Source organism: Neltuma alba, unplaced genomic scaffold (genome assembly GCF_004799145.2).
Source record: "Neltuma alba isolate B1F8T4 unplaced genomic scaffold, ASM479914v2 tig00013164_pilon, whole genome shotgun sequence".
In the NCBI taxonomy this organism is placed as follows: Eukaryota; Viridiplantae; Streptophyta; class Magnoliopsida; order Fabales; family Fabaceae; genus Neltuma; species Neltuma alba.
Window position 1 is genome coordinate 85,166 of NW_021637475.1, and position 21,186 is coordinate 106,351.

At 33.3% G+C, this 21,186-nt stretch overlaps 2 protein-coding genes and 1 long non-coding RNA gene across 5 annotated transcripts; all 3 read right to left on the reverse strand.

Moving 5' to 3' along the window:
* Nucleotides 1-380: 380 nt before the first annotated feature.
* Nucleotides 381-3,937, reverse strand: LOC114734963 (glucose-1-phosphate adenylyltransferase small subunit 2, chloroplastic). The gene is made up of 9 exons (XM_028922612.1): nt 3,616-3,937; nt 2,939-3,235; nt 2,496-2,765; nt 2,224-2,403; nt 1,786-1,889; nt 1,579-1,690; nt 1,401-1,499; nt 1,141-1,260; nt 381-836 (listed from the first exon to the last, which is right to left on the reverse strand). The coding sequence occupies exons 1-9, from the start codon at nt 3,877-3,879 to the stop codon at nt 720-722; spliced, it is 1,563 nt and encodes a 520-aa protein (XP_028778445.1). The 5' UTR covers nt 3,880-3,937; the 3' UTR covers nt 381-719.
* An 8,991-nt stretch (nt 3,938-12,928) lies between these two features.
* On the reverse strand, nt 12,929-15,198 carry LOC114734960 (uncharacterized). Its single transcript, XR_003739225.1, has 3 exons — nt 15,057-15,198; nt 13,403-13,587; nt 12,929-12,957 (listed from the first exon to the last, which is right to left on the reverse strand). It is a non-coding gene; the product is annotated as an uncharacterized LOC114734960 (long non-coding RNA).
* A 2,248-nt stretch (nt 15,199-17,446) lies between these two features.
* LOC114734957 (uncharacterized) lies at nt 17,447-20,162 on the reverse strand. Of its 3 annotated transcripts, none has more exons than XM_028922605.1 (4): nt 19,793-20,162; nt 18,157-19,403; nt 18,010-18,082; nt 17,447-17,789 (listed from the first exon to the last, which is right to left on the reverse strand). In XM_028922605.1, exons 1-4 carry the CDS (start codon nt 19,883-19,885, stop codon nt 17,598-17,600), a joined length of 1,605 nt encoding a protein of 534 aa, XP_028778438.1. In that variant the 5' UTR covers nt 19,886-20,162; the 3' UTR covers nt 17,447-17,597. The 3 variants fall into 3 exon arrangements, with proteins under 3 accessions (XP_028778438.1, XP_028778439.1, XP_028778437.1); XM_028922606.1 differs by having other exon boundaries at nt 17,447-17,732; nt 18,010-18,088; XM_028922604.1 differs by having other exon boundaries at nt 18,010-18,088.
* Nucleotides 20,163-21,186: the final 1,024 nt, after the last annotated feature.

Below are 21,186 nucleotides of genomic sequence, written 5' to 3' on the forward strand. Positions count from 1 at the left end.
ATTACAAATTGATCATATACAATAGATAGGAAATATAAGAAAAGTAAGGAATAAAAGGATGATTAAATTCCATACCTAGTCTTACTTCCATTGTCTCACTCTCAGAATATATGAAAGAATCGAACTTACGTTTAGCTTAGCTATTTCTTTCCACATATTTGGAACAAGTCATGAATAATATTGACTTATCTCAAACTCCATGTAATGCACCATGTGTCTAGTTTGCCTTAAACCCAAATCCTTTACAATGACAAATTGACCACATATTATAAAGAAGAAATCGAAGAAAAATAATATAAGTAATAAGAGGATGAGTAAGTTCAATACCTGATCTTGCTTTCTTGCCTTTCTCTCTTTGAATACGCACACAAAGAATCTAATTTTTATTTAGCATAGCCCAGAAATCAATTAATAACTGTTTAGATGAGATGTTTCTTTCCTCACTTTTGAGGCTTTATTCCCATTTTAAACATGCTATAGACCATGCAGTCCATAACAGCTTAAAAGCTTTTATTTAATTTAAACGAATAAAGAGCATTACATAGCAACTACTCAGAGGGCAGGTCTTTTCCTCTATTACTTACAAGCTCCTAGCCAAAAATATACATCATTAGCCCCAAAGCATATCTCCAACGTGGAAGCAGGACCTCTATTAAACCTTGTGCCGTGAAAAAGTGCTCCATCTCCATCTTCAGGATATGGAAACCATGCAGAGCTCCTTAGATGACAGTTCCACCGGGAATCAATGCATCCTTGATCACTGTAACAATGCCGCTTTTTATGAAATAGCCATCAGTTTCCCTTGCAGCTTCTTGAACATTGTCGGCATTGAGGATCTGAGAAATAAAACCAAGTTAGATTACTTTCCATCAGAAAAGCATACATATATGTTCCATGGAAGCAGTGCATACACTCCTTTTTGTGCTGGAAAGCCACTGTCTCATATTTCATTAAAGTTATCATTCAGTTCTAAAATGAAAATTAAAAAGAAGAAGCTGATTTCATTTAAAAAACTTCATCCCCTCACGCCTCACCCCAGGAAGCCCAAACACGCAAGATTAAGAATGAGAAGGTGGACAAGAAATGGCAAGTAAGAATGTCAGATAGGAGGGAGAAGAAATTAGTTTATGGTATAATTACCTTAACGTTTTCTCCAACACGAGCATTCTTGTCAATTATTGCCCTTTTGATATGAGAATTTTTTCCAATACCAATTGGAACACTGCCTCTGGCAGCCAGGAACCTCCTATCAGCATCAGTCTGGAAGAAGGCAATCAGAAAAGAGAATCGCAGTTAGTATTGATTGTCCAAGTTCACTTAATGTAACCTGATCTCAATCACTTGGATCGGTTACATTGTGATTGTACAGGTGCAAGTGACCTTAGTTAAAATAATCGCACCTCATAATAATCAGCCCCCATCAAAAGTGAGTCTTCTATGATTGCTCCCTCTGATATGCAAGATCTAAGCCCAACCACAGAATGGTGAATTTTGCAGTTCTGCACAATAGATTATGAAAAAGAAAGTTAGCCTCCTCTACATTTGATTGGGATCCTGTCAATGTTCAAATAATCATACCTTAATTACACAACCTTCACCAATAACACTATCGGTGACATCAGCATTAAGCATCTTAGATGGAGGCAAATATCGAGGTTGGGTGTAGATTGGCGCTGAACGGTCATAGAAACTGCAATGGATATCCCAAAATTGCAGACATTTAACTATCACCATTAAAGCATATTGACAATAGGAAGGTTATATCAAATAGTCATCATCAGTCACCTGAAGTCTGGCACTGGCTTTTTAGTGATGCCAAGATTTGCATTGTAGAAAGCCTCAATTGTACCGATGTCTTCCCAATAGCCATCGTATAAGTAAGCTTGAACCTGTGAAAATTCAAAAAGGTAACATCAAGCCTTTAGAGAGTAGGGATTAGAGCCATGATGGCAAGATTCTACAAATCAAATGTTTAAACCTCCAGCAAATCACAGCCAGTAACTCTAACAACGAAGTTTCAGTGAAATTTTGAAGCAGTTTTGATGAAAAATTATTTTTAACTATTGAAAACCATAACATAGAAAACAGTTAAATAGATTAACATTTATACTCATTTGTGAAATTTCTCTAAGCACAAGTAGTGCAAGCAGGTATTAGCTCAATGATCAATATAAATAAAAAGGAGGAATTTTCTTATGAATCAAAATTGAAATGAAGCCGTACTCTCATTCCAATAGAAGTTGCGCCGGGAATGACTTCACTTCCAAAGTCATTTGCACCAGGAAATTTGTCTCTGAGAAGATCTAGCATCACATGTTTGCTGACAACATATATACCCATGCTAGCAATAAAAGGCATTTCTTTCGCTCTCTCATCATCAAGACCCAGAATAGTAGTATCAACCTGGTAGAGAAAAAATTGACACAAACATTGATCAATTGAATAATTAACTTACCAGGTTAAGTAACATGAAAGGCACATTTTACGGGGTTTACCTTCATAGCTTTCAGTTGTTCTCCTTTTGGCTTTTCAGCAAATTCAATAATACGTCCTTCTTCATCGATCTTCATCAGACCAAATGCAGTGGCACGCTTTTCATCCATCGGCAATGCAGCCACAGTAATATCAGCATCAGTTTCTCGGTGTGCTTGAATAAATTTCTCATAGTCCATTCGGTACAAATGGTCACCAGCCAGAACTAAGAATTCCAACACATTGTGCTCCTCAAATAGCCATAAATATTGCCTAACAGCGTCTGCAGTGCCCTACAATGATGAAATCGAAGTTGATCAAAATTCACTTACAGCAATCATGATGAAGGCCATTAAAAATTTCAACAAATTAAGATGAACAGTAATTGCTAGATTTTTACATTTGAAAAGATTAAGATTGTTGAGGATCGACAATAACACGTTTAGGGCTAAGATGGTTATATTACCTGGAACCAATTTGGGTTTTCTGGACTTTGCTGAGCAGCAAGAACCTCAACGAAACCCTCATTTTTGTAGCCACCCATGTTGCTTGCATATGCACGGGAAAGGTGACGATTGAGGGATGCAGAATTGAATTGTGTGAGAACATAGATCTTGGATATATTGCTATTTAGGCAGTTGCTTACAGGGATATCAATCAGCCTGTAGTTTGCTCCAAGAGGAACGGCTGGTTTTGCCCTCTTCTTAGTCAATGGGTAAAGACGAGTTCCAGCACCACCTCCAAGTATGATGCCGAGTACACTCTGAATATTATGATAAAAACATATACAGCAATTCAGTCGAAGCCGGTTCTCATGAAATTCAATTGCAGGGCCCAAAAACACATGCTTAATATCAATGCAATCTATTATTTGGCTATAAGAAGAAGAATCGTCATGGTCTCATTCAGAATTCTGAAGAAACCAAAGGAAAAATCACTCTTATTATTTCCAGTAATTTAGCATGAAATCCCATTAAATCAGCATGGCGATCAGATAATGCTATAAGAATAAAAAGTCCAATTTGACACTCATTAGTCACATGCCGCGAGAAACTAACATAAAAAGAGCATTTTACTGCTCATTTGAGCGAAAGAAAATTAATTTGAACAAGCCCATGTTAAAAACAGAGACGCAAAACTCACACGGCTAGCATCCGGGTCAAGACATGTCTGGGAGTTCTTAGAATCAGAAACAGCCCTGGGAGATACAATCACCGGCTTGCGGCAGCCAGAGCCGCCGCCTCCCACTGAAACTGCGGCGATCTTATCTCCACAAAGCTGTGAAGCCGAGAAACACAGACTCCTAGAAATGGCTTTCTTGCCAGACCCACTAGATAATGAAGAAGAAGAAGAAGAAACAGATGATGATGGAGCTTTCAGAACACCGATAGCAGCAGTAGACGCCATTGCATTAAGCGCTGCTGTGTGGTGTTCTGTACTCTAGGAGATATTACTGAGATTGTGGTCAGAATAATAGTAATAGAAAATGGAATGCGAGATTTCCTCCAAATAATTATGAATATTTATAGGACTAATTTATGTGATGGAGATGGCCGATATTGTTTTGGCCTGCATTTTATAATTTTTGTTGTTTTTTATGGAGAAATTTGCAAAACGACAGAGAAGAGATGGCGAGGCAGATCTGAAATTCTGCAAGGAAAACCAAGTGGACGCCGTTTGAGGTTCGGGAAGAGCGTTGCAAATTGCGGGTGGGGTCACGTGAAAATACCTGTGAAGTGATTTTGGTTATTTGAAGGTTGAAATCGTTTTGCACCGTTCATTCTTTCTTTAGTATTTTAATTTTTTCGTTGGAAAATTAAAAAAATATGTTTTAATTATTATTTAGAGTAAATTAATGTTACATTTCAAACTGAATTTCATAATGAAATGCGGATGAGTGAGAATTTGTTGATTAAATGCGGAGCAGGAACAAGTCTTAGTCTTACTATTTGAAAAGATTTAAATGTATTGATCACATTAAAATTATATTAGAAAATAAATAATATTTATGATTATAATTAGTATGTGTTATATAAAATAATGTTCAAAATAAATATAAATATTCAAAACAGAAAATTCAGTTTGTATATAACAAACCATCCTCATAAAAACACTCTGTTAGATTAAATATGATAGATTTGGTAATGTATAAAAATTTTAATTTTTAATAAGATTAAAAAAATTTGAATAATTTAATCAATTTTTTATGTGAAACTATCCTACCAAACTAAACATGATTCCTAAAATTTCTAATCACAATCCGTAAAAATAGAAAGTTTTCTAATATTAATTTTGTTTTTTGATTAAAGATCAGACTTTGAATTTTGTTCTTTAATTAAAGATCAGACTTTGATAATTTTCTTTCTTAAATAAAACACATTTGAATAATTCCATAACTACGATATCAATTTAACTCAATTAACCACGTCAATATTAAACATTAAAGTTGTATTTGGATGAAGGGAAAAATAAGAAAGAAAATATTCATATTAAGAAGTTTTTTTTCTCTTAATATTCTGTCCTCCTTAATTTTCTTCTCATCCATATAGGATAAGAGAAAATCTATATACTTAATTTTATAAATTTAAACTACTTGTTTCAATCATATCATGACAAGTGTATATTTTGTTAATCCTATAATCTAGCCATCAACTAACTTCAGTTAATAGTATCGTGACTTTTAAAATCCACTTGTATTCATTTTATTAAAATCAAGCATATCAAATAAAGGGCACCGTTCATTCTTTCTTTAATATTTTAATTTTTTTGTTGGAAAAATAAAAAAATGTTTTAATTAATATTTAGAGTAAATTAATCTAATAATTTACATTTCAAACGGAATTTCATATGGAAAGGCGGATGAGTGAGAATTTGTTGATTATAATGCGGAGCAGGAACTAGTCTTGGTCACATTAAAATTATATTTAAATAAATAATATTTATGATTATAATTAGTATGTATTATAAAATAATGTTTAAAATAAATATAAACATTTAAAACATAAAATTCATTTTGCATATAATAAACCATCCCCATATAAACACTTTAATAGGCCTATTAAATATCATAGATTTCGTAATGTATAAAAATTTTAATTTTTAATAAGATTAAAAAATTTTGAATAACTTAATCAATTTTTTATGTGAAACTATCCTACCAACCCAACCATAATCCCTAAAATTTCTAACCACAATCCGTAAAAATAGAAAGTGTTATTATGTTAATTGTGTTCTTTAATTAAAGATCAGATTTTGATAATTTTCTTTTTTAAATAAAAGACAGTTGAATAATTTTCCTTTTAGATGGACGAAGTCCTATGACTCACAAAGGTTAATCTACTTCAAGAGCATAATCCATAATTTATACAGGTATTTAAATTTCACAAATAATTTATTGATTGGCAATCTATAATTACATTTAAAGGTGTTAAAAAAATAAGTTTATAAAAAAAAAAAGGTATGAAAACGAAAGAAGTTTTATGCCATAACTACAATATCAATTTAACTTAATTAATTACGTCAACATTAAAAATTAAAGTTATATTTGGATGGAGAGAAAATAAAAAAATAAGAAAGAAAATATTAATATTAAAGAGTTTTTTTTCTCTCTTAATATTCTGTCCTCCTTAATTTTCTTCTCATCCATATATAGGATAAGAGAAAATCTATATACTTAATTTTATAAATTTAAACTACTTGTTTCAATCATATCATGACAAGTGTATATTTTGTTAATCCTATAATCTAGCCATCAACTAACTTCAGTTAATAGTATCGTGACTTTTAAAATCCACTTGTATTCATTTTATTAAAATCAAGCATATCAAATATATATTTTGGCCAAAAAGTACGCACATATATCTATATATAAAAGATTTAGTATTTGATTTTTTTCTTCTAAACATCAAATAAAGGGCATTAATATTAGATTAGATTATGCTCTAAAAGAATGTGCAGAAATTTCTTAAACTCGAAGCATCAGTTTAATTCCAAATCTCTTTCCAACTATTTGGTTATAAACCTATGCTAATGCTTTTATTAAAGGTTTTATTAAACAAATAAACTTAGATATAAAGAAACACCAAAATAATAGTAAAAGCAATATCCCTTAAATAAATATATTAAGTAAATGATTGGGTATGGGAGCACAAAATGTGGACAGAGCTGCACCGTTGAGAATGTGACTTTGCCTTCAAATCATAACCTTTAAATCATAGCGAAGGAGACATTGGAACGCCAAAAAGTCTTATTCCTGTGCACATGCTTTTCTTCTCTCAATTATTAACTCTAAATTCTAGAATTGAATTTTCAATTTCACTATCAAATTAACATTTTTTTCATTTTTAATTATATTATAAAAAATCAGTATCAAATCAAATTTATAACTAAATGTAGCAATGTAACATAATCTATAAAATGTAAGATTATGAAAGCAATTTAACTCTCACATGTTTACCTGAAATTTAGGATTTAAAAGGTTAGTTTATAACTTGTGAATAGAATAAACTATTATAATTTTTTTTATTTTATAGGGTTGTTAAAAACTAACGGCTTTAATAATTTCTCATTCTCAAACTGGCAATAATTTCATTAAAAAATTCGAAATTGCCGTGAGTTTGAATTCAGCTTTTTGAACCAAAAACAAAGAAAGAAGATGAGTTGGGTAGCTACACTTTTCGAAGGAAGACCCTTAAAAATTGGGAAGGCGAGCTGTGGCTTGCTGGTGAAAAAAAGGGAGGATAAAGTCTAGGCGTGGACTTCGGTAGTTTGTTCACCCATGTTGAGATTGTTTTGGGAATAGGAATAGACTTTTTTTTGTTGGTTTAAATTAAGTATACCATCCTGAGTCCAAAAAAAAAATTAAGTATACCATCCACTTATAAAAGAAAATAATCCTAATGCATCTCCTTAGAAGGCGACCGGTAAACTCTGTTATTTAGATCCTTTCAGTTGGAATACAAAATCATGAAAAAAATTGTGCATGAAAACAAAATTGTTGCTTGTTTGGTTTATTTCATTTTAAGTGATTTTACAAAATAAATTTACAAGAAAAGTCATGTCTCGTAAAAGTATAAAAGCCTTCTTTTCAAAATGAAGGCAAATTCGGAATAAGATATGTCCAATCTGCACTCTAATGCCCCATTTGGTAAGGGAAGTGGAAATAGAACTAAAACTAGGGGTGTGCATGAAGCCCAAATGCCCACTAAGCCCGCCCAAGCCCGAAGAAAAATTGTCCTGCCCAGCCCGAAAAAAAGGAGCCCGAAAAAGAATGGGCATCTTTGGGTTGGGCATTTCATGGGCAGGGCTGGGCATCGGGCAGGACATGCTGCCCTGCCCATTTGGCCCTGCCCAGATTATATTTATATATATATTATAATTTATAAAATAATATTAATATATTACATTTCTTTACCCAAAAAAAAGTTATTCCCTCCTCTTTGCAATTTAATTTATTATTGTTACATGTCTGTTAGTTTTCCATCTTAGGGATCTAATTTTTCTAAAAAAGCAATAGTATCTTGCTTTTAACTTGTTCTTCATGAGCTTTATTGAGTACATCCTATTGTGTGTTGCTGTTGTAATGTTGGTTATTTATAAGCCCGTCTTCCCTTATATGCCATTAACAACTTTCTTCGTTAGAGAATGGAGTTCATACATTACATATTTGTATAAATCAACAATTTTGAATATTTATACAAGATAGAAAACAAGATTGGGGTAGGAGCAGAGAAAGAAAATTAGGGTTCGATTATATGAATTATATGTTTTATTTTTTATTTAATTTATATTTAGTTATTTTGTATTAATTTTTTATGAACAAATCATATGATGGAAAGAAGTCTTTTAGTTGTAAGGACTACTAACTGCATTGTATCACATAATAAGTGTTTGCATGTTAAAAGTGGTTATATTAAATTATTATAAGATTTTAAGATTTTTTATTTATCTTTTTACAATTATTTCACCATATTTTTATATGGTCTATATTATTCCTTTTAACCCATTGCTTTAGTTTTAATATCTTTTTACAATCCTTTAGGTAACATTTAATTTTTGCCACTTGAATGGATAATCAAGCTTCTATTACATTGCCATTTCCAACCCTCAATGGAATATCTCAATGTGCTTCAACCCCTCTTCAATTTTTTTTAAATGCTTTATTCTTTTCTCAACTGTATGGAGATTGACGCAAACCGTTTGAATTTCAAGGCTTTAATTACAATCTTGAGAGTTGTTTTGTTCTAAATGGATTATAAATATTATTTATTTAGATATTTGCTAAGACTTGTTTTAAATTATTTCTGGATAATTTCAATGTGCGAAAATGTAAAATTATGAAATGTAATTTTTAGTTATGGACGAAAGTTTTTTTACATGTGATATTGGCAGGTTATCACTATTTGGGCAACGAAGCCCGCCCTGCCCAGCCCGCCCACGCCTAGCCCAAAATGGTTAGGGCTTCTATGGGCAGGGCCGGGCAGCGGGCTGCAAAATGCAGCCCGTTCATATCTCGGGCCGGGCATCGGGCAGGGGTCCTGTCCTGCCCAGCCCTGCCCATGTGCACCCCTAACTAAAACCATGTACTTGGTGTATTTAGGGTGTGTTTGGTAAAGCGTTCTGGAGGTGGTATCACACGTTGAAGGAGAAAAAAAGCACGATAAGGCTTAAATTAATGTTTGGATTCACGATACATCAAAATGAGTTTATGATGCAAAAGTCGCAGTATCTCAAAAGCTAAAATTTATTGCTTTTACCATTTCACATCACCCACTATGCAGAGAGAAAATAAGACCATGAGAATAGATAACTTTTAAAATAAGACCATGAGAATAGGTTACCAAATGCTAGAAAAAAAAAATCACAGGCAAAATTGCATTAAACAAAAATTCATAGGTAAAATTATACACACAAAAAATGATCATGAGTAAAATTATACCACTAAAAATATAAAAATGTTGAGTGCACTTGAAAAATAAGATTAGGACTAAAACTACACCTTTACCGTTATAATTTTAATATTTTTCTTAAAATTATCACATTATTATTTAATAATGTTCATATCTTTTTTACTCATTTTACATCTAAACTTATTTTTTATTAATTATCTAAACAAATTTCAGCTTTTCAAACTGACATTTTTATAAAAGTCAATTCAAACATAAATCACATTATACTATCTGACTTTTATCTAATCTGACCTTTGTAAAAGTCAGAGTAAAAAAAAAAACTTTTTCACTGTTAATTCAAACACACTCTTAGTAGCCAAGAATACGATTCTCTATAGAACTCACTCCTACCAAAATCGATGGACCATGGTTCCATGCCACAACCGATGGAATTGGAACTCAAACGTGTAAATCGTTTTGTCCTTTGAAAGATGGTTGTGATGATGAGAGTTAGTGGGGACAATGAGAATTTCTGTAATAGTGGGAAGGCAACAATGCCACTGTAATACTGTCATCTCGATATCAGCGTCGATAGGGCTTACCTAGCTTTGTGGTCTGTTCTGAAAGTAGGAACGGGCTATGAAAAGTTCCCGTCGCCTGGTCGTCTGACTCGAGCTGAGCACAACCGTAGATCAGGACTGCATTAATTTATTTTTAAGAATTTGGAATTATAGCACCCCATTCATTCAAAAAAAAAAAAACCAAAGAGAGCAATTACAGGACGATGGATTTCGGTGTAACTTATTCAGCACATGAACAACAAATCAAGGGAGAACGAAGAAAGATTGAAATTGAATATAAGAATGGCAAGTCAAAGATAAGACAGGAAGAAGAAAATAAGCATGGATTAATGGCTAGCGAGGATGCAGAAGGAGCACGGATTTGAATGCTGTGGGATGCGTTGGGCTTCGACGCTTGTGACTGCATGTATCTAACGCTGCTGTGTTTGAATCTCAGAAGAATCTTAAGAACTAGCAAGGCAGAAGAAGCAGTCGAGGAGACTATTGCGAGAGAAGTCTTCTAGGCCACAAACAAAGCGCCATAAGCAATGAGTTAAGGGGGTAAAAATTATCGAATAATACTTTTAACAAGTTTCTTATATCCATTCCTCTAATATTAAACACTATCTCCGGTCCTAATTATAAGAGCTAGTTGACTAATTTAAAGAGATTGAGAAAAAAAGTTAAGTTAGTTATTTGTAATAAATATGTGTTGTTTTTCCTAAAATATCCTTACTAATTATGTGTATTGGTTAGAGCTATTATTATTAGAAGGACTGTCTTAAAAAAAAACATAAATATGAGAGACAAAGTGAATTGGGATCTTATATTTAGGATCAAAATAAAAATCAAACAATATCTTATATTAAGGATTAGAGATAGTATAAGACTTATTTTACACTACAAAATAAATATTACATTTAAGACTAAGAAAGTATAATGTCAAGTTATCTAATTATACTTGCATATTTATATCCTACTTTTAAAATATTAGTTATTTAAAGCTTATAATAAGGAAAAAAACTTGACCTAAGTATTTTCTTATTATTTTGATTAGAAAACAATAAACGTACTACATTTTCCGCATTGATCAAAACTAGTACAAACAAAATGGAAGTCCAAGTCAAGCCTTTCCCAAAGCCACGACACTGAAATTCGTAAACAAGTAAATACTACTCTGTATAATGATAAATCATAATTAAGTTTCGGGAGATGTGGTGATTATAGTTTATTACAGAAAATATCAGTGCAATAATGGTTTTCACCAAAGATGATCAATCGTGATTTCGCATGACAACAAATCCAACGCACCAACAAAAATCCAAGCAGTCTTTTAATGGCAGCACAATAAATAGCAAGAGGATAATGAAGACCACTTTAATTTTGGAAAAGAATATTCCTTACTTCAATCGAATAAACTCAATTCTAATTTAGAATATCCTGAAATAGCTACTCCCTTGTTCCAAATGTAGGACACATCCTTAAAATTTTTAGTGTCCCAAAATGACGATACTTTCCCAAAATCAAGGAACCATTTACTTTTACATCTTATACCCTTAATTAAATAGGAGGAAAGTGAGAAACTTCATCCCATCCTAAATATGATGTGCCTCTTATCATCTTACATATATTAAGAAAAGTCTGTTAGCTTGTTAAATTTGTTTGAAAGTAGCCCGATATTCTATGTTGTCCTTTTTGGTGAAAGAGATGTATTAACATCATAATCCTTTTAAATAACTTTATAATCAAAGATAATCAAAACTAACTTTTTCATGAACAATGTCATCCTTTCAATACCTAGTGTTTCTTTAAATTAACGCTTCTTTCATGAAATAGTGGTTGTCACACCTTATAACCTTTTAAAGACGTCTTTAGTATTATAAATTTATAAAGGTATGGTTTTAGTGACTTCTATGTTTTTTGGATTTATAAGAACTTCTCAATAGACACACATCTTCATTTTAAAATATTTCTCCGCGAGACACTATGGTTTTTCAGAGGTTATAAGAAGGAGTCATTGTACTTTCTCTTGCAACGTGTAACTAGGTGGCAGTGTGTTGGTTGGCTTGGAAGGCCACATGGTCTGAGTAGCAATGTAGAGGACTTCCTTTATGCCATGCTTGCACAAAATTGACATCATTTTCACAGACAAGATAGGCGAGGATCTTTTCCTAACATCTGTAACTACAGGGACCAAGTCAGAGGGGAATGAAGTAGAGGGACCAAATAAAAATTCGCTGTAACTATCATCAAAAGCTCAATTTAACATTATAACATACATGAAATTTAGGGGCCAACTGAGAATTAACACTGGAAGTCTGCAACATGTAATTTTTTGTGATTTAATTTTTGTTGAAGTCTCCAAAGAGCAGGCAATCAAATGCTTTCATACAGGTTCAATAGCTATTAAATAATATGCAAATATTCATTTCTTACAAGCGGATTGATGAATAAGTAGTTCTCTGCAATGTTATCCCTCAGAACAATGTTCCATCAACTAGCCTATTTCAAAACCTTTTTAAGGATCGAAAAACATGAAATTTTGAAGAGAAAGTACTCAAAAGTTGCCTGGTTACTTCAGAACAACCGCAGCATTCCTCAAGGCTAAGTACCTCTGCACATACTCATTAGGAAGCGACTGACAGTCTTGAAAACTTCAGTATTTGCATACCGTAGTTTAGTCCTGGGATCATAGTAGGGTGCCTGCAGAGTGAACTCAACTAATTAATTCTTCAGCAATACAAGGTCTAATGATGCTGTATAAGCTTGAATATGTGGGATATAAAATAAATGAACAAACAGCGCCGGCCGCGCATAATAAACATGTCCTTACAGACGTGAATAAAAAGTGACAAGGATAACTGTCTGTAAGTTGGGCATCATAATAACGAGGAACATGTAAGCACGTTTTAATGAGATCACAGACAAGCCTAATAACCATAATCCAAAGCAATGAAGTTAAAGAACCATAAATCACTTATAATATAAGAGATTTAGCCAAATTGATAAAAAAGAAGGTGGTGACTCAATATTCACATCTGCAAGAAAATCCCGCAAAGAGATCAAAATAGAAGCTTCAATATCGTCACTCAAAAGGATAATAGAACGAAAAATTAAAATTAGGAAACAGTCTCAGGCTCAGGCTTTAAAAATTTGTATGAAACTCTGGCACATACAAGGAAAATTAACTGAAGAACCAGATCTTGCCTTTCTTAATAACTCTTGATCAAATAATACGTATTTAACAAGCATTTTAACATTAGATTGACTAACAATAGAATTGTTATCGTTCCAAAAACCTCTTATGCAGTTCCAATTCTAAATAATAAAATAAAATAAAACTTATATAAAAGAACAAAAACATAAAAAGATTGAGAGTACATGGAGCAGAATACACAACATTGGGTATAACAGAAATTGAAAAAAGAAAAAAAAAGGTTTCCTCTCCAAAAAAGAAAAAGGACATTGGCTCTAAGAGCTCACAGTTGGGTTCATCAGGTGAGTAATTCTGGTAGTTCTCAGCTTGAAGAATCTGCTTAAGATGTTTCCAGTGCCGGCCACGGGCTTGGCCTTTGGGATATTTCTCATATGTTTGTACCCGCTTAAAACTGAGATAGGATGGTAAAACTAGCTCTGCCTCCACTACCTCCGGCTCCATCTTTCTTATCCTTCACGGGATATAAATCAAATCTGACAAAACAAAAATCCATGTCATCAATTTAACATAATAGCTTAATAAGAAGACAAAAAGTTAAAAAAAAGAAGGAAAAAGATATGAAAATGAAAAAAATATAGATAGAACGAATAGATACATGGAGCCCAATACAAGCTGCAATACACATCAGGTGAACTACAGAGAGAAGTCATACTATTTATAACTTATGATTAATCTAGCTTGTACAAAATTACATATATGTGTCTGTATGCATGCACAAACACATATATACATACATATCTATGTATGCATATCTATTTACATTGAGAGCCTGTATGGTAGCAAAATGTTTGGTATAGAAGGGAAAAAAAGGAATGAAGATGAACACCCCTGGCTAAAATATAGTAATGAAAAGGGGTATTCATGGTTGAGAAATGTCAATAAGAGTAAGATAGCCATTACATATATCTTCTTCTGTGTATTGGAAACAGAATCCTCTTCCATGCCATACCAAACAGGCTGTAGGAAATCAGCCTATTATAATGCAATTACCTAACTAAAAATAAGGTGAAGAAAATATTGTAAACTGTGATAGAAAGCAGAAGAGAAACGAGGCCTAACAATGACAACACCCAAGTAACTTCAGCCTTCCCGATTTGTCTCTGGAGGATAATGTAGAAGAAGTTATACCCTAGTAAGCATTATCAATAAAACAATAAAAATCAAACTTATCAGTTCGCTAAAGAGTCTCCTAAGAGATTTTTCAAGTTTAACTCAGTTTGCTTATACATCCACCCAATCTTAGTCGATAAATGCATTGCACTTGGCTTGTCAGTTTGCTAGCAATGCGAACTGAACAATTGATGGTATGCTGGCATTTTCGGTCACATTGAATTATTCCCACGATTTTAACCTAACCAACTCTAGTCAGTAGATTAGCTCAGGACGCATCGTTGATGCTAGTATGACATTTAAAGCCGCAGGAGCACTCAAATGAAACAAGCAAAAATATGAATGTAGGATTTTCAGATGTTATCCATCGGGTACCAGTATCATACCAAATGGGGGACTATAAGCGTGCACCTATATCACAAATCTAGGGCATACTAAAGTCAAATATAATCAAAACTTATAACATAATGTAAATATAAAAATTAATGCCAATGCTTCAGCGCCGAGATGTATCGACATATTAGTTAGTTCGCAGTATTATTGTTTGTTGCATGAACTTAGAAATAAACTTCAATTCTAAACAAACCAGATCAACTCTGCCATAGAAAATTCTCAAATAATTAATAATTAATAGTAGTACTGAAATCAGTACCCAACCAGAAGAAGGCAGACATTTTAGGATTGCGACAATTTCTGCTAAAGCTAAAAAAATAAGCGGCAGGCAGAATAAGTTAAATTAGGAGTCACTGGCATATCAAGATCGGTCCTCCATCAACAAGCATAAGAGCTTCAAGCCGAGATAGAAAAGACCTGAAGCTGCTGCTTGAGAAAACGTCACAGGCAAAATCCTAACTATGCCCCTATAAAAATCGGCGTTGCTGTCGCTGGATTATGAGGATCAAAGCACGATCCTTCTCACGTTCAGCAGGAAGAAGCTTCGGCCTTGTTTACGCGCTGAATCCGAAATATTTGTCGAAGAAATTTAAACTCAGCCATTGAGTCACGGTCGTTGAAGACAATAATTTTTAAACATTTTTAAGAAATTATATTTATCTTCTTATTTAAAATCTATTGAAATACTACCTCTGGTCTTTAATATAAGATTTTATTTAACTTTTATTTTGATTCTAATTATAAGATCTCAATGTACTTTATCTCTCATATTTATACATTCTTTTCCAAGATAGTTCCTCTAATAATGATAGTTCTAGCTAATAAATTTGATTAGCAAGGATATTTTTAGAAAAGACAACATCTACTTATTACAAATAACTAACTTAACTTATTTCTTTAATTTTCTCAAGTTAGTCAACTAGCTTTTATAATTAGAACTGGAGGTAGTATATTTAAAATAAATTATGCAAGATGCTATGAAATAGATGTGTAGAATGAAACATAAAAAATATGAATACCAACAAAATACATGAATTAAATTGAAAACAAGTCATAACATTAAATCATACTACTTTTAAATTTATATTTTATATTTTTTCGGATATGTTCGTTTTAATTTTTTTAATGATATCGGTATCATTAATATAACGATAAAAAATTATGGTAAGACTCATTTTACAATGCCATCCATTTTGAACAAAAAAAAAAAAGATACTCCTTTGGTCCTTAATATAATATCTATTTAACTAATTTGATTAAATTAAAAAAATTAGATAAATTAGTTAATTATAAAAAATATGACATTTTTTTCCATAAGAGTAATTTAAAGAAACTGATAAATATGAGAAAATGTCTTATATTTAGGATCAAAATCAATTCAATAAGTTAATTATAAAAAATATGACATGTTTTTCCATAAGAGTAATTTAAAGAAAACTGATAAATATGAGAAATATGTCTTATATTTAGGATCAAAATCAATTCAATAATTAGGTTATATATTAAGGATCGGAGGATTACCATATTTCAGTAACAACCTCCACTAGTTGATTAAAAGCCATTGCCACTCATATCAAATTGAAAAATTTCACATGAGATCTACTCCGGCAATGATATCAATAGACATTGTCAATATATATGCCAAAAAAATTGGAGGTTATTTTTCTTACTTACCTTCATTTTATTTTATCCTTATTCATGCATACGATTGACAAGAAGAGTTAAAACAGATTTGAGGTCATATTTTTGTGAAAATAATTTTGGATAACCATTCTCACAAACAAGTGATCTAGGGCGTCTAACAACTAAATGCCATATTTGACACCTGTGACATCCATGTCTTTTAATCTTTGTTATGATTATACACTCAAAGAAGGAACCTTGTCACCCAGTGAACACAAGTTTCTTGAGCATTTAAAAAATAAATATATCATGGAATGACTCTTGCAAATATAGATGGCTATAATCTTAATAAGGAACAAAAAAACCGAACCGAACACTAAAAACCGTTTAAGGTAGTGGTTCAACCGCCAGTTGATCGGACTGGGATCAACTTGGGATCCAACCAATCACATTAAAATAATATAATGTAATTAAAAATAACAAAATATAATAATATTAATAATCACTAATAACAAAATGTAAGGAAATATAACAATAGTTTGATTGTAACAATAACAAAGTATAAAATATTGAGAATTTTGATCTTATGATTATACACTCAAAAGAAGGAACCTTGTCACCCAGTGAACACAAGTTTCTTGAGCATTTAAAAAATAAATATATCATGGAATGACTCTTGCAAATATAGATGGCTGTAATCTTAATAAGGAACAAAAAAACCGAACCGAACACTAAACCGTTTAAGATAGTGGTTCAACCGTCAGTTGATCGGACTGGGATCAACTTGGGATCCAACCAATCACATTAAAATAATATAATGTAATTAAAATAACAAAATATAATAATATTAATAATCACTAATAACAAAATGTAAGGAAATATAACAATAGTTTGATTGTAACAATAACAAGTATAACAATATTGAGAATTTTGATCTTTATGGTTCATTATGAACTAAAATTAATTCATTATTACCAAAATCATCATTAAAATGCATTTAAATCTATAGAGACTGAAATATTAGAAGCTGAATGAGAAAAAATAAGACAAATAACAACATAATCATCCAAACCAGTTCACCACTGATTCAACTTCCTCGGGTTCAATATCCAAACCAAACTGGACCATTGGCTAGTTCGGTCCGTTTTTTGTTCTTTGGATCTTAAAGCCACTAGTTCCGGGAGGGGGGGGGGAATATATACATATGTATAGTTTCAAGAGTGACAAAACATGAGGGTCACCCAGAAATTAACAAAGAAACACTCGCCTATTTAGTTGATCTAGGAAAAAAAAATTCTATGAAATCTACAGACAGCAAGTTGCATTCCTTGGCGTTCATACCCTCATATGTTTCCATTTATCTTTCAGATCGGAAGTGTTACGCTTGCTATGGAATACATGACAACCAAATTCTAAAATTTTCTTCCAAGGGATACTCTGCTGTTCCATCGAGAACTTTAACACTCCTTCCTGCAGTGTGAGAACCAAAGTTGATGCTGTGAACGAAGGCAAGAAAGCCTTGTGCAACTATGAAATTCAAGAACAATGCAATTCACTCTATTTGAACTTGAATGAATGTTTTATACATTAAACTTAAAACATCATTAGTGATTATTCATGGTTAAAGCTTAGAAATTATATCAGAACCCATTTGACATTGCCACGGATAGCCCGAAATCTGCTGAATTAGTTCATGTAGCATCCATGATTCATCTGGTTCAAGAAATATAGTTCATGAAACACATACCCTCAGCATATTTTCTTCTTCAACTGTCCATTTTAATCTCTTGCGCTTTCCAGTTTCTGAAGCCAGCTTCTGGCTGCAACTGAGAATAACAGATAAATCTGTTATAACATATGTTTATATACATATATACCAAAATGAGCTGCTTACCACTGCATAGAAGACCTCTGAGGTAGCCCTGAAGTTTCAGAATTGGCAACAACTTCATTTTTGCAACGAGCATTTTTACTCCCAGTTCTACTCTTCAACGGCAATGATTTAACAGAAGAAACTCCCTGAGTATATGTTGTCCTTTGCCCCCCTTGTTTTACATGACTCTCCTTCATGGGCAGAGGCTCAAAATCTGAATCACCAGTTCCCCTAGCAGAACAATCGGTTGCAGGAAGATTTAATTTATTCTGGACTAACTTTTCTCTATCTTTCACCCTGCCCATATCTACATATGCTTCATTACCTTCTTGCATCCCTTTGGAGAATGCATAATCAGGCAAGTGTCCATCTGAGGGTTCACCAAAACGGAAAGCAGTCAAAGGTTTTACATCCTCATCAAACATTGCATAAACATATTCATTATTATATCTTATATCTTCAAGTTTTACTCCCTCTTGTCCTTCAACAAATCTGGTCTCACGTGTTTTGGAAATGTTATTATTGAGAATATCAAATTCCTCCCTGTTACTAGATTTATGATCCAGATTTGTATGTACAGGTGCGTTTTCTTCTGTATAACGTTTAGAAACATAAATATTAGCTTCCGGACCATTTGCATTGGCTGTATGTTCAACTACTATCCCATCTTGATCAGTACCAGCCATCAATCTTTCCCCTTGTTTTTTAAGATCTTGCAAAGTCTTCAAAGGATGACTGGGAACACTCTTATTGCCTGGCCTACCATGATAATCCAAACCACTCCCATTTCCCATAACAGAGACATCTTTGGGCCCCCTTGTCTTAACTTCCACATCATTCTCTGCCAGTTTGTCACTCGTGAGTCCATTTTGAGTAAAGAATTTAGACAAATCTTTCTTTGCTAAAAAGGCCTTTTTCCTGGATTCCTGAGCCTCTGCCCATGCTCGTTTGTACCAGCAATAGGGACAGTAGAAGTTCCCCTTATCATCAAATTTAGGTTCAGTGCATAAACATTTCGCATGGAGACTAATAGGGCAATCTCTCTCAGCGCAAACTAACACTTCTCCAACTTCATTACAACTGAAACAGCTTTCTCTGCCCAAAAAATTCCAACGCATATCGTCATCATCTAAATAGTCATGAGAACTTCTGTTGGAACCCTCATCCATGTCATTATTTAAATTTCCTTTTGAAACACCCTCTCTGACATTTGCCATATCATGATTAGTCTCAATTGACGCTTTATGCACAGCTACATTGTCTTCATTCTGTTTCAAGTTTAAAAATTTTATAAAATGAATCATTTAAAATTAAGTAATTCATAAATCATTAAGGAACTAAAATTAGAACCATAAAAAATAGGGGCCAGGGAGACCCATATATCATATCACTGGATTCCCGGGAAGACAAATAAGTAAGCCAAAAGGTAAAGCATCAAGATAAGTGATTGGCAGCATCAAAACAGAATGAAATCACATTGCCCAACTCCAGGAAGCTCACAGTTTAGACTCCCACCCAAATATACTAAGATTTAAACAGCTTCACCACTCAAGAATTTTTCTCTCAGCAGCCAAACAGAACAGAAATTGAATTGGAAAAGGTACTTTTTAAAGCGAAAGTTGGAACATTAAATCCCTAGAAACATGAGAAGATGAACCTGGCTTACGAGGTAAGGAACCTCGCTCCCAGTAAAAGGCACGGGCTTTGTCGAAGTAAAAGCGTTTCCTCCGCAAAGAGTCCTTCTTCTCATCCCAATTTATATTCAATTTCCCGACAAGAGAACCTTTGATCTTCGCGGAATTTGGAAAATCGCCGCAGGTATTAAGAAGCCCAGCTTCTCCAGTCTCCGATGAGGTACGATGAAGATGATCAATCAAACAATTATTAATTATCAATTGGCCGTATATGTGGGTGTGTATCAACAAGACAACAACTAGCTGCCAGCTTAACAGCAAGTCACGCTTTTAATGGTTTTAATAAATATAAGTAGATATATAGACAAATACACACTTTGGATCTGCCTATTAAGTGCTTAAAGTCAAAACAAAACTTTCATTGTATAGTCATTTCGTAGTCTATAAATTATCATTACAATGTTTTTTATAAATCATTCTAAACAAGTTCGAAGATATAGAAATATGGATTGTTCTTTTATATATCCGGTTCTTAATACTATCTTCCGTCCTCTAAGAACTTATTCGATTTCTAAAAATAAAATCACGTGTTAGCCGAGTAAAAAGAAGATGTCATCTTTCTTTCTTTTCTTTTATTTATTTTTTTTTTTTTTGCCAGAAAGAAGAAGATATCACTTATCGAGTAAATACAGTTCATTCGTGGTTAGAAAACTTATCATCCTTACTGAAACAGATAACCTAATGGCAGGGATAATTGGAGTTTGAAAAGGGATGAAGAAGAAGAAGAATTTTCTTCTGTATATTACATGGCTTTAGGAAGTCATATTATTAACCAGTTATATATGGGTAAATCATCCTTACAGGAAAGATGCTTTCAGGGGTCGGGTTGTAAGGAGCAAATATATAAGTGGGAAGATCTTCATCCAGTGTTATTAACCACACTAAGAAATGCTCGAGGTTCTGGAGTGGGATTAAAGCCATGTGGTCGAACTTCGAGAAGGGGTTGGAACGTACTATAAGCTCAGACGGAAGCGAGGGTGTGAGATGGAAACTAGAGAACCATGGTGTTTTCTCTGTAAAGACTAGAGGGACCAGTGAGGGGGCCTGGGCAGACTTCTTTACTGTTACTTGTTGATTCGTGTGGAAAAGAAGGAATGATCAGAGACTTTAACAATGGACAACCTCTCGCACCATGCAAAGGCGTTGCTTCGAACTCTCCAAAATGCCGGCATGAGGTAGAGACAGACAAACCTGAGGGCTGAGGGGCGTCCCCAGATTGCAACGAGATCAGGAAGCTGCGGCAGAAGAAGGATGGGTCGATCGAGCTCATGGTGGATGGGGCCTTTTCAGAAGGCAGTAACAAAACGAGGTGCGGGGGGTATCTTCTGGGACGACCACAACAATGGAATCGAAGGCT